This window comes from Haemorhous mexicanus, chromosome 3, assembly GCF_027477595.1.
Source record: "Haemorhous mexicanus isolate bHaeMex1 chromosome 3, bHaeMex1.pri, whole genome shotgun sequence".
Classification (NCBI taxonomy): domain Eukaryota; kingdom Metazoa; phylum Chordata; class Aves; order Passeriformes; family Fringillidae; genus Haemorhous; species Haemorhous mexicanus.
Genome location: NC_082343.1, coordinates 69,782,312 through 69,794,515, shown reverse-complemented (window position 1 = coordinate 69,794,515; position 12,204 = coordinate 69,782,312). Strand labels below are relative to the sequence as shown.

Sequence of the window (12,204 nt, the reverse complement as noted above, 5' to 3'; positions counted from 1 at the left end):
GACCAACTAAGCACACAAATAAGATAACAAATTTGACACTCATTTCCAAGAAAGGAATAGCTGCTATCATGGGCTAGTAGTAAGTTTTCTTCTGAGCTCAGGTATTGTTAGAACACACAAACCCCCACTTTGAGCACAGACATTCACAACACATGAACCTTTTTAAACAGAACTGTCTCTGAAAACATAAACAAGTTTATAAATTAAGTCCAGTTGTCAATGGCTTTCAGCTGGAGATTTCTAAAACACCTCTTCACGATAGCACCTCTTTTCTTTTTGACCCAATTTCCCGACAGGATTACTGAACTTTACCTTCTTGAACTTTTTACTTTTCTTTCACATCCTTCAATATTCTCTGCCTTGTCCACTGGGAACAAAAGAAATACTATTTTCACAATGTCATACTATTTTGTAAATTTATCAGTCAGAGGTAAGAAGCAGCACTACTACAAAACAGCTTTAGTTTCACCCTCTTTAGCATGGGCTTCATGGAGGTAGGGTAAATGTCAGTTTGCAGCAGCATCACCAGCTACGAAGAAAAACAAGTATTACAGTAAGATTAAAACATTCTAAAATCCTTTAAGCTTTCAGTTTTGAAAGAGACAAGGAGAATAAGGACACTTAAGAAAACAGATATAACCTAATATACCATAAGAAGATGATGTAGAAATACTACCCTTCAATACCTAGCTCTTAGCCATCCCATAACAATATAAATGCCAAGTTTATTTGAAGAGTTTGGACCTTCTAACTTGGTTACTTAAGTGGAAGAATAGCACTTTTTGTCAGTTACTTATTGCAAGCCTATAGGTTTGGTCACACACAGGTCAAGAGCAGAAGTATTAAGAGTATAAATAAACTCCCTGCTTCCAACAAAAACATTTTCAAACACTTTACAAAAAAATACCTTATATATTTGATGTTTAGGAAAAAATCTATCACAGCTCTTTGAAACTAATGCCTAGAAGATGAAAACCAACCATTTACTAACTCCACTTTATGTTCTGAAGTTACTGTTAAGTCCCAGATTTTAAAAAATCTTCAGGCTAGTAAGAGCCTAAAATTTAGAGATTTTTAGGAAAATAATAATTCTAAACAATGTGATATTATTGAGGAAACTTCATTACAAACGCATCTATGGCTTAATAACTGAGGTTTTTAAGAGATCATTTCAATTTTAACTCTGTCAGCTTCTATAGTCATCCCTGACATTTTATTCAGAATGCTGATGGATAGGGAAGCATACAATTGAGAATTATTTTATATCTAATGTAGGATGTAATTGTATTATTTTCTCATATAAAGTAGAGAAAAAATAAAATTAACAAATTTCCTAAATACACTTGCAATACATCCTTCAATATATTGCAATTAATCAACTAAAAAATTTTAGCTTATCCATAGTCTCTATGCCATACACTGCAGCATAGAGTTATATAAATAAATCAAACACACTTTTTAGTTTTCTTTTTTTTTTTTTTTTACCAGAAAAGAGAATTTTAAAAGAATTGGCACATTGGTAGATTTAATGGGAGTTTATTTGTCAAACAGAAGATCTGTAGGTGAGTATCTGGCAGAAGAATACTGATCCTTCTGTATTAGAAGCCAGTAGTAGTGACTAACAATAGATATCAATATAATACACTTTAGCAACAGGCAATACAATACCATTTGTATTTTTCAGGTCTAGTATCACCAACAAAAAAGGGTTTTGGCGTTGGCCTCATAAAAAAAATTCTAAAAGCATATGGACAAAAAGGCCATCAAGTATCAAGGGGTTAGTGATGCCTATGTAGGCAGGGGTGAGGAAGGAAAAGATGAAAGATCCTCTTTCTTCATTAGTACCTTGATTTTCAACCAACATCTTGAAGGGGAGACATCACAGAGGCATCATACTGTGATGAAGGTAAAGTTGTAAAAAGTCTCTTATCCTTTACCTAGAGAAGAAGATGGTGCATGCCTGGTACAAACACTCCATCCACTGATCCTGAAATGTATGTATCTCTACATCATATGTCACAGCCTTACTAAAGCACTTTGGGAAGAAAAGCAACGGGTATCAAGGGCTAGCATGTGTGAGGATGGCACACCTCACTCACTGATGGAGGTAATTAGCTCTGCACAAACTTCTGTCAGAGTAACTCTGACTAAAACTGTATATAAAACTGTATATATGAGGAATGGTACAGAGAGGCCAAGCTCACAAGATCATTACTGCAGATAAGCATAAGTACTTTATACTTACTAATATAAAGGTAAATTCTTACTAATATAGAAGTAAAAATCATATACAAGAGTTATGAGCACAGTGTATCACTTACCAGTGTGGGAACACATGGAAAGCACAAAAAAAATTAATGTAACTGAGTGAGGAAGAAAAGGGAAAAAATGCAAAGTAGTATGTGTAAAAAGTTTGCAAATTTATTAATCTTTCACAGCAAGGTTTCAAAAACTGAAATTTAGTGTTTTATATCAGTAAAAATGCCAGCTAAATGGCTCCCATTGAGAAGTGGCAACATATAATCTCTGAAAAGTTGAGTTCTTAATTAAGAAGAGACAAACCAAGCGCCCATTTAATACTATGGGAGTTTACTGATCCACACTGTTCACTATGTGATACAGAAGACCTACCTGACAATTGATACATACAATGTCATGTTTTGGGTTCAATATATTTTAAAAATTTTTTTTTTCTTCTCAATTCATGCAAGTTACATGCCAAAATGATGAGAACTCAAAATAGAAATCAAACAAAAATAAACCCATGATTCCTTTGATGAGCATAAGTTTTAGACACCTGTTTGTCCATCCAGGACTTTAGCAAGGCCTATAGAAAATATTCTGACACATAAAGAAATACAAGAGGCTACATGCCCTAAAGGAACTTTAATTCTGCCCAAAACCACACAACTAACAAAAGCTATGTCCCCAAAAAAGTATTAGTTTCTCCAGTTACTATGACATACAGAAAAATAACACCATTAAATTTATGCATTGTACAGCAGTCTGACGTGACTGACTTAAGAGACAAGAGATGACATCTACACTTTTTTTTAATACTTTGTAACTTGTATGTTACATTACTTTATAACTTTTAACTGATAAACTGTTATGTACATGGATCCTGCTTATTTGAGGTATAGTTATCATGAAATGATGAGATATTTCAGAACTGCACTATGCAAAGAAACCTAATTGCCACAATGGAAACCACACAGAAAAAACATATCTTAAGAGCAGCAGTTACACTGAATTGACTTAAGCAATACAAAGGGGTGAAGTAATGTAAAGCTGAATTTAAAATAAAAGATCATCAATGCCTGATGAGTCAAACAAACAGCTATTCAAACAGGCCTAAAATTAAGGCACTAGCTTCCAAAGGATTGGGCATTTTGTTCCGGTTTTAAAGTTAAGCAGACAGCAGAAGAGTAGCAAAAACCTGACTTCTGAGCCCTGAGCAGAGACTGGACACCATCACTATGTTTGGAAGGCACTGCACAAAGTACTGATGAATTTCCAGAAAACACCCAAGTTCATTTTATGTGCAGATGTAAGCTTTAACCAGAAGTACTACTCAAACAATGCCCAACTATAGTAACACACTGCCCTACTAAAACAGGTTTAGTCTCGTCTTTATGGGTGGAACCAACAAACTCTGATGCAGATCTCTCAAATTTTTCATGAAGGTAGAGCCTTTTGAACACCCACACTAAATTATGCACAAGAACCAATCTAAACAATACTGCTAGTGCACTGTCATGGAATAAATACACGAACTCACAGTAACCACACCAGTTGCTGCACGATTCTGTAGAGCTGTGCTGGTCTGTGCAGGAGCACAGAGCTGGAAAGACCACCTGGGGCCTGTTCTCAATAGTACAACACCTTGGAAGAGCTAAACTACCTGAGCCACAATACTGCAAAACCATGACAAAAACCTGAACGTACATGGTAAGAGACTAAACTAAAAGCTATGCTACCCTTCCCTATCTAGCACGGTTCTAAGAAGTGTGAGCAGCACACTTTGCTAGCCTGTATCAAGACCAGAAGCATTTATGAAAAATACTTTAAGTAAGATCACTAAAGTATTTTAATTTGTATTTTAATTAGTTTTCCCCATAGTATTCTGGTTTAAATTAAAGCAAAATTCCTGACCTGAGCATGATCACAAGCAATGAAGATTCTGCAAACTGGATGTGCTTGACTTTCTATTACAAGCAAACTCAAGGTAATGAAATCAGGCTTTGTCTACTCAAAGCTTATTGGTTCCAAGTACATATGAAGGCTATTAAAAGTATTAATTGAGAAAAGTAACCTTAACAACATTACACCCCGAGAAAGTGATGGCTAATTAAAAAAATCAGCCTTAAATGACAATCACACCAAGTTTCACAAAAACCAGGGGGAAGTTTATTGCATCTCAGAAGATAAGTGTATATGCTTCTGGAACTTTTCAAGACTTTTTAGTATGTAACTTTAAAGAAACAGAATAAAAGTATGTGTGGAGAGGCAATTATGACCCAGAAAAAGGGGTAATTTACTATAGACACGACATTCATTTAGAGATATACCACTAGCTCAGTATTTTTTTGTTTTGGGTTATTTAAGGCTTCAAACACTCCCTTCACGGTGATTCAATGGCTTTGCTCCTACAATAGTTAGAAATATTCAGAATTGCCAGATGTACCACACAGTAGCATCAGGATATTTATTTTAGGTATAAACTCTAAACTTTCTTCTAATAACCCTATTTCAAAAAGACATGGAAAATAATTGTTGGATTTGGCAACACAAATAAATGAGACATCAAAAATATTCCAAAACTGTTTCTGTCACATATAGAATATTTATTTTAAGGCACAACAGATACTATTTTCTCTACATTACTAAATACATTTATCCTAGTCTACAGATGAACTGTAACTGTTTTAAGTCACCATTATCCTGCCACCTCCCAACTTGATCCTCTTCCATTTTCTCCCCACTCTTCACAAGCACAGCTTTTTTGGCTGTTAAGGAAATCTAATGCTAGCATCGAATACCAAAATCCAGGAATCACAGAAAAACAATATATCAACATCTAGCAAGCTACCTGACTTTATCAAAGAAAAAAAAAAGCAATTTAAAAAAAACCAATAAGGAAACTGATTTTTAAAAAAGGCAAATATTTTCAGAATAAACTATCTAAACTTCTAAACTATCACTGTTGTCTTTCTTTCAACAAGGCGAAAAGTTATTCCTCTTCCCTAGGAAAAGTAAGATCCTAGCCTCAACAAAAGTATCCCTAACAGGGGCCTCCTTTCCCCTTTAGGCTGAACAAAGAACCAGTGCTAGCAACAAAGAGAAGGGGGCGGCAACCACCACTCTGCCTCCTTTAGTGTGGTTAAAAAAAAAGCCAAGACAAGCCCCACAAGACCTGCCATTTCCAAAGAATAGCAGGTTTGCAACAGGAACACAACCTTTGATACCTAAAGTGGGTTTAGCCACTCATCTTCACTTCCAAAATGGTGAAAACACCAAAGGTCTACGGCTGAACATCCTTCACCTCTGTTTCCTGGCTACTACCAAGACCAGCCTCAGATGCAAACGTACAAGATTGTTACATTAAGACGCAATTTAATCAAATCTCTCAACTAATCTGCCCATCCAGCTCACCTCCCAGTACAAAGAGGGCTAAATAAATTCAAGCTCAAGAAGAAAACTAAAAGTTGTTGCTGCTGCGGCCAGAGAAAACCGCAAACAAGTTGCTGAAAATATCTCAAACCAAGCACTTTTTCGCCACGACTGACAACGCAGATCGCAAGCCCCCTGCGTCCTCACCATGCAAGTGTGCAAACTCAGAGGGCCTACATGCAACTCAAATTCCACTATTATTAAACACCCACGCACACAACTTTCCGCGTTTTGCAGGAAGGGAAGCTCGTGGGAGCCAGACCTCTGCTCTGATCCGCGCTCGGTTTGGGGGATGGGGGAGGAGGGGGCAGAGTGCCCCTGTCCCTCCGTACCCCAGACCTCGGTACGAAAGCCCGAAGCAGGGAAAGGAAAGGCCTCAGCTCAACAATCACCAGGTGCCAGAACTACACATGGCCTGGACTTTCTTTGCAGGGGAGGAGCCAGACGCAGCAGCGGCTTCAACGCCTCCCTGCTCAGCGGATGGAGGGGAGTGTCTCAACTTTTCTTCTTCTTCTTTTTTTTTTTTTTTTTTTTTTTTTTGGGGGGGGGTGGGGGTGGGGGTGGGGGTGGCGCGCGGGCGGGTGGTGGGTATTTGGGGGGTGGGGAACAATAGCCACAGCACCTAGAACCGGGCCCGGCAGACCAGGCAGCTCCCCGACCCGCACCTCGCCCGACTCCACCACCCCCGGCCCCGCCGCCCCACGCCCGCCGGCCCACGGGGCTCAGCAGAGCCGACGGCGGGAACGGGGCGCGGCGGCGCAGGTGGAGGCGGCGGGGACCCCCGCCCGCCATGGGGCCGAGCCGAGCCGGGCCGGGAGAGGGCTCGTCCCGCGGGGCAGGGGAGGCCGTGCCGGGGACACAGCCCGCCCCGGGCGGCCATTAGAGGGGCGCCCCCCCGCTCTTGCACGCGCGCTCCCGCGCCGGCCCTGCTCACCGTCGTAATAATAGCAGACTTTCTTCTTGCCGCCGCCCTGACTGTACGCCATAGGGCTGCCGCGCCGGGGCCGTGGGCAGGGAGCGGGAAGCCGAGTAGAGCGCGGAGCCGGCTCGGAGGGTGGGAAGGAGGGGGCGGGAGAGCGGGAACTCGCGACGCCGGGACCGCCAGCAGCGGGAGCGGGCCGGACCCTCGGCAGCGGGAGGGGCAGCTAGTGGGAAGCGCCCAACACGCCGCCGACGGAGGGAGGAGACAGAAAGAGGGAAGAGAAGAGAACGCACACGAGCAGACATGGGCTCCCGCCTGCTTCTCCGGGATAGTTTCTCTTAGTTATACACACAAGTCAGGGAAGAAGCCAGCGAGGATTCTTCAAAAGCGAATTCTCGGAGAAAACTTTTTTTTGGCCCACTCCTATAGTGCGCAGTGGTACGATCCGCCGCGGGTGTCGGGGCTCTATCCCCGCCCCCAAGCGGCATAGTTTGGCGCGTGCGCGGAGTCTCCCACCGCGGCTGCGGCGGGAGTGGGAATGAGCCGTCCCCGCGCTCAGGCCGCAGCGGGCCCGGGCCCTGCGGAGCACCGGGGCCGTGGCGAAGCCCCTCAGCCACCCCCAGCACCGGCCAGGGCTGCGGGGTGCCTCGTTCCCAACCGCGCTGGGGCCCGAACCTCATCCCCTACGGGGCGGCTGCAGATGTTTGGCCGGCTGGGGCGTCGCGTCCTGTCCCTTCCCCAAGTGAAAGAGTCTACTCTTTTTCACAACAAAACCGGTTTCTGTTTTGTTTGCTTTTGGTTTGTTTCAGTACTCCTGTCTGTCAATACTCAGCCCAGGTGGCAAGTGTTGCATCTCAGTATCCCTGTTCTAGAGGAAGTTCAAAGCATACTTCGCATGGCAATTCTCCCAAAAAGTCAAGGTATGCCACACAAGAGGCATTTAACAACTGAATTGTTGTCTTTGTCTTTGCATTTATACAGGGGTTCACACTTGTGAGGCCTGGTAAGTTGGGTCTGGGGATACACATCAGTTACACTAAACTTCAGTGTTTCTTCAGCGGACACAAAGGCCGTATTTAGGGACTAACACTCATACAAGTCTTGACCAAGGTTTGTTGATTTGCTGGAGTCTCTAAAAGTACCTAAAACCCCTGGTTATTGCCACATGTACTTCTCTATTTGACAACAAGGCATTTGTATAACTTATGTCACACAACAAAGCTAGTATGTGCCTGAATACAGGTTTGGCCTTTGTTCCCAGGATTCGGTTGCTTTCACTCCTAGAGGTACCTCACAGGAGTCTGGGTCCTTGTAACTGAAAAAAAAAAAAAATAAAAATTGTTAGAGTCAGACAACTGTAAAATAAGTTTGTTAAGCACATGTACACGCAAACATCCTGAGGATAACCCTAGAGCATCCTGGATTTTCCCCACTTTTAACAAAAGGACTTCGACTTTTAACAAAAGGATACCATATTTTGATGTAGTCAGGTGGTATAGCATTTTAAAATAGCCTTTTTCATATTACATTTGGGAATTTCTCTCTTAGAAATAACACACAAAATTGATTTGTGTACCTTATAATACAGCTGATGTTTGTTTCTTGGTGCAAAGTGCAGCAAAATATCTGCATAACACTATAAGAGGCACGACATTATCACTTATCAATAAATTCCTTTTTATCTTGGCCTTCTTAGTGCTGCCACTACTTGAACAGACTTAAGTTGGACTCTAGAAACTCCATTATTTTGTATTGGCTAATCATTGCATTTTATGCTTCTTTGACCACTGAAATTCATGAGTTTATGAAGTTACTCAACATTTTGTAGTTGTCTGATAATTATTTCTATCAAAACAGTACATCAGCTGGCTCAAAATCAGGAATACTTCTACTGTACCATATAGGGAATTCAATAAAAGCAGTGATGTATTGTTGAAATTTTTATTAGGAACTTTATGTAAGGGAAAAAAGTTCATAATTTCAATTAGTTTCAAATGTGTACTCAACTTCATATAGGAATAACTTATTTTGGTTTAAATAGCCTAAATCAAGAGAAGCTATGTTGCTTTCAGAGCAAAAATGAGTATTCCTGGTCTTCTAACATCTGAATTCAGGCAAGTGCAGCTCTCATTTAGAGAAACTTCTCAAATACCAACTCATACCTGAATTGAGCAAGCATCAATAAGCATACAAAATTATCCTTTAGTCAAAGGGGTAAGAATTCATTCACTGAATTCACAGTAATTCAGTGTGACAGTAAGGACACTATTACATGTAAAGGTCAGTAGAGCTTAAATATCAAGTTTCATGGGTCGTGTATACGAGGATGATTTCCTAGACCAGTCCCCCTTGTAAAAATGCAGGTTTTGCAGATGTCTTCAAATCTTCTTGTTAAGGGACCAGCACAGCAGCCATGCTACACAAAAGCGAATGATACAGAAGAAACTCTGGAGCATCACTTGCCAGGCGTGAGCACCAGCCAACCAGGCCCAGGACCATTATGGAATAGACTATATAACAAAGTATCACTGGGAAAGGCTGCTATTCCTTTTACTAAGTTGCAACATGCAGACACTTTATAACATAATGATGATTTTTTTTTTTTATACCTTCCTGTAATTGCTTGTTTCTGTTACCGGTTGAATGCTAGCTTTATTTCACCCTTTCGCTGCCTCGTTGTATTAACATCAGCTTGTTCTTTCACACTGAATTTATGTTATGCCTTAGAAAGTAGGGTTTTTTTTGGGAAGGGACATAAAAAAGCAGAAATAAGGATCTTTAAACAAAAGAGTAACTTCCATCTTCAACATATACATCCAGCATTGCAATAAAAGGTATTACTTTTTCTTATGCATTTATCCTAAATCACATCTACTGTAAAAACTCATGAAATGATCATGCAAGTAATGAACAAGAAGTTCTCTATAGGTAAAAGTTCATCCCTTTTCTGTTTTTATCAAAAGGCAATCTGTAATCCTCAAATCCCTTCCCTCTCCCTACCCCCACTCCTCCAAAGATATTTTTAAAACATAGCTTAAATGGAGGATCTAGAGCACCTATTTTTTCTCTTAACTGCTGCTATGGAAAAGTGGCATTACCTTCCACTCCACGGAAATGATGAACAATTCACCTTCTTTCTCTCTCCTTGCATAATTTAAAAGCAGAATGATACAGCTAGAAAGCTTGCCATCACCTAGCTTATTGCTTATCCAGACTGCTCAAGCCATGCACACATGTAGGTAGAGCCACCTAATTCTCTCTAACAGAACTCAATGACCAATGGAATTAATAGGAAAAAAAAATTAAAATAGAATTGCATCAAAACAGAAAAATGAAATCCATGACAAACAAAGAAGAAACCCCAAACAACCAACCAAAATGAAAATCAACCAAAAAGCCTTTAAGAAGCAACACAGCTTCTCTTTAAAAAGCAAAGAAAATTGTTCACCTAAGAATTGATGAATCTCTACATAAGCAAAGGCCAGAAAAGGTATTTAAGATTACCTCATTCTAGAACATTCACTCAAAAAAAGAAAAAAAAAACCACCAGAAAACCAAAACTAACTTGACTTAGAGAAGCATACACAACATATTTATAAATTCAGCTCAGCACACCCACCCACCTCCCTTATCCCTAATCATATTCTTTTCTTCTCCTATCCTTTTTATCTATGAAAGCAGCATTTTCAAGTGATACCTATTAGCAGCATTCACAGCTGCAAGCTTGTAATCACACACGCATAAATGTGTGGAGAAAAATCACAGACAATGTTATTGACTTGTCCTGTTCACCCTGTTGATCGACCTTACAAAAGCTTTGGGAAAGCATAAGAGTAAATAAGGTTTTGGAGTCACTTTCCTGAGATGAAAACGTTTTCATCATGCAGCTACCTTGCTAATGAAATTGCTTTATGCAGAATGTCAAAATCATTAAAGAAAACATAGATAAAGAGAGCTAAATAAAAAATTAACTGTGAGGTTCATATTTGCTCAGATATAGATTGCTTATTTGTGCAATAAGCACTGACAATATTGCTATCTACTAACTGCTTTTGAATTTCAAGAGGGTAGGCTGCTGAATATTTTTTCTTAATTGCTGCTGGAAAGTGCTAAGACTAATAGTGGTTTTGGTTTAGTGCTATACAATAGTCTGGGAGCTGGGGGAACTTGCCCTGCTCCTGAATGCTCATGTTGATAGTAACATATTGATAGTAATGATAGTACTTCACTTTAAGTAGAAGTAGGCCAGCATATTCTCTTACATGCCTATCATTTTTCTGTGCAGTGCCTTCCTGTCTATGTCATGTGTATAAATATAATTCATCTGTATCATGTTGTGCCTGGGACAGATGTACCCACTCTGTACCCACTTAATGTCTCCTGCAATTGCCTGCAACTGGTTCCCTCTGCAGTTGTGAGCCTGGCAGCTTGATAGCCAGGGAAACTCTGTCTTCAGTGCAAAACACAAAAATGCAAATGCAGGTTTTATTGAAAGTGGCATAATTCAATAGTTCTAATGCTTGTCTTTAAATAAATGGCTAGAAGCATCAATATTCAAATATTTTCTTTTAAAATCTTACCTTTTAAAGAGTTGTTAGGAGTAGGAAGGTAGATTAGAAGAAAACTGAAATGGTAAGTATAGTATAATGAGAGCAAAGTAATTAACTTTTCCTATTTGTATTGAAGGTTTTAACAGACCTAAGGAAAATGGTACACATTTACCTTTAGAAGAACTTAGATGTCTCACACTATCTTTTTTAGTTTAAATACCATTTATTGGTGACTGCTAAAATGCCTGGTATATAGACTTTTTCAGTGGTCATTGTTTGCAAAGACAGATCAATTTAAATTATTCTTGCTTTCAGTGAGAAAATTGAATGATATCCTTTGTATCTGGTAATGTCTGAAGAAAGACTTATTTCTTTTTTAGAAAATCCGACAGATATTTGTGGCATTCAAATGACATTCAAAAAGACAGATTATAAAAATAACCATCCATCATAATATATTTCCCAGAGACACAGACCTGCATATCAAGCGCAGTACTTGTAACTTACTCATGTCTGCTTTACTTTGTTTTATTCTATCTACTTCTAGGCTAAATACTGAAGTTGAGTGGAAAACAAAAAGTAAAAAGCAGCAGATGGGCCTTCTCAACCTATAAATTAGTATGTATTAGTATGCTTGCAAATTACTAGGGTTAAATATTTTTGTACTTAGCAGCAGTATAATTTACAGTAACCTGTATGGACATAGACAGGTAAGGGTTTGTTTTCATTGTGTAGTGGGAAACTTGTGTCATGCTGGTGGAAAACAGTCTGTCAATAGGAAGTCCCCAAATGAGGAATAGAAACAGTCTGCTGGTAGGAAGTCCCCAGATGAGGACCATTACAGGACATCGATAAGCATGGTGAAGAGTATCATGGTTCTCCAGAAAATCCTGAAGAGTGTGCCTTGAACTGCCAAAACCTGTAAATCACTTCCTGGTTTCTTCTCAGCATCTGAGCAGGTCACTGCTGATAAAATATTCTAGTCCCTACATGATTTACTCTTCCTCTTGTTTCCTTGATTAACCCTTGATCTCTCAAGCAAGAAAAACCAGCGAGCAC

At 39.8% G+C, this 12,204-nt stretch overlaps 1 protein-coding gene across 2 annotated transcripts in view; it reads right to left on the bottom strand.

The window, feature by feature from the left end:
- Positions 1 to 6,795, bottom strand: part of HDAC2 (histone deacetylase 2) — a 29,974-nt gene extending 23,179 nt beyond the window's left edge. The window contains exon 1 of one of the 2 annotated variants that reach the window (XM_059842258.1): positions 6,608 to 6,795. In XM_059842258.1, the coding sequence (XP_059698241.1) occupies positions 6,608 to 6,659 (52 nt within the window). In that variant the 5' untranslated portion in view covers positions 6,660 to 6,795. The remainder of the gene's footprint in view (positions 1 to 6,607) is intronic. The other variant, XM_059842259.1, reaches the window with a different exon arrangement.
- Between the last annotated feature and the right edge of the window lie 5,409 nt (positions 6,796 to 12,204).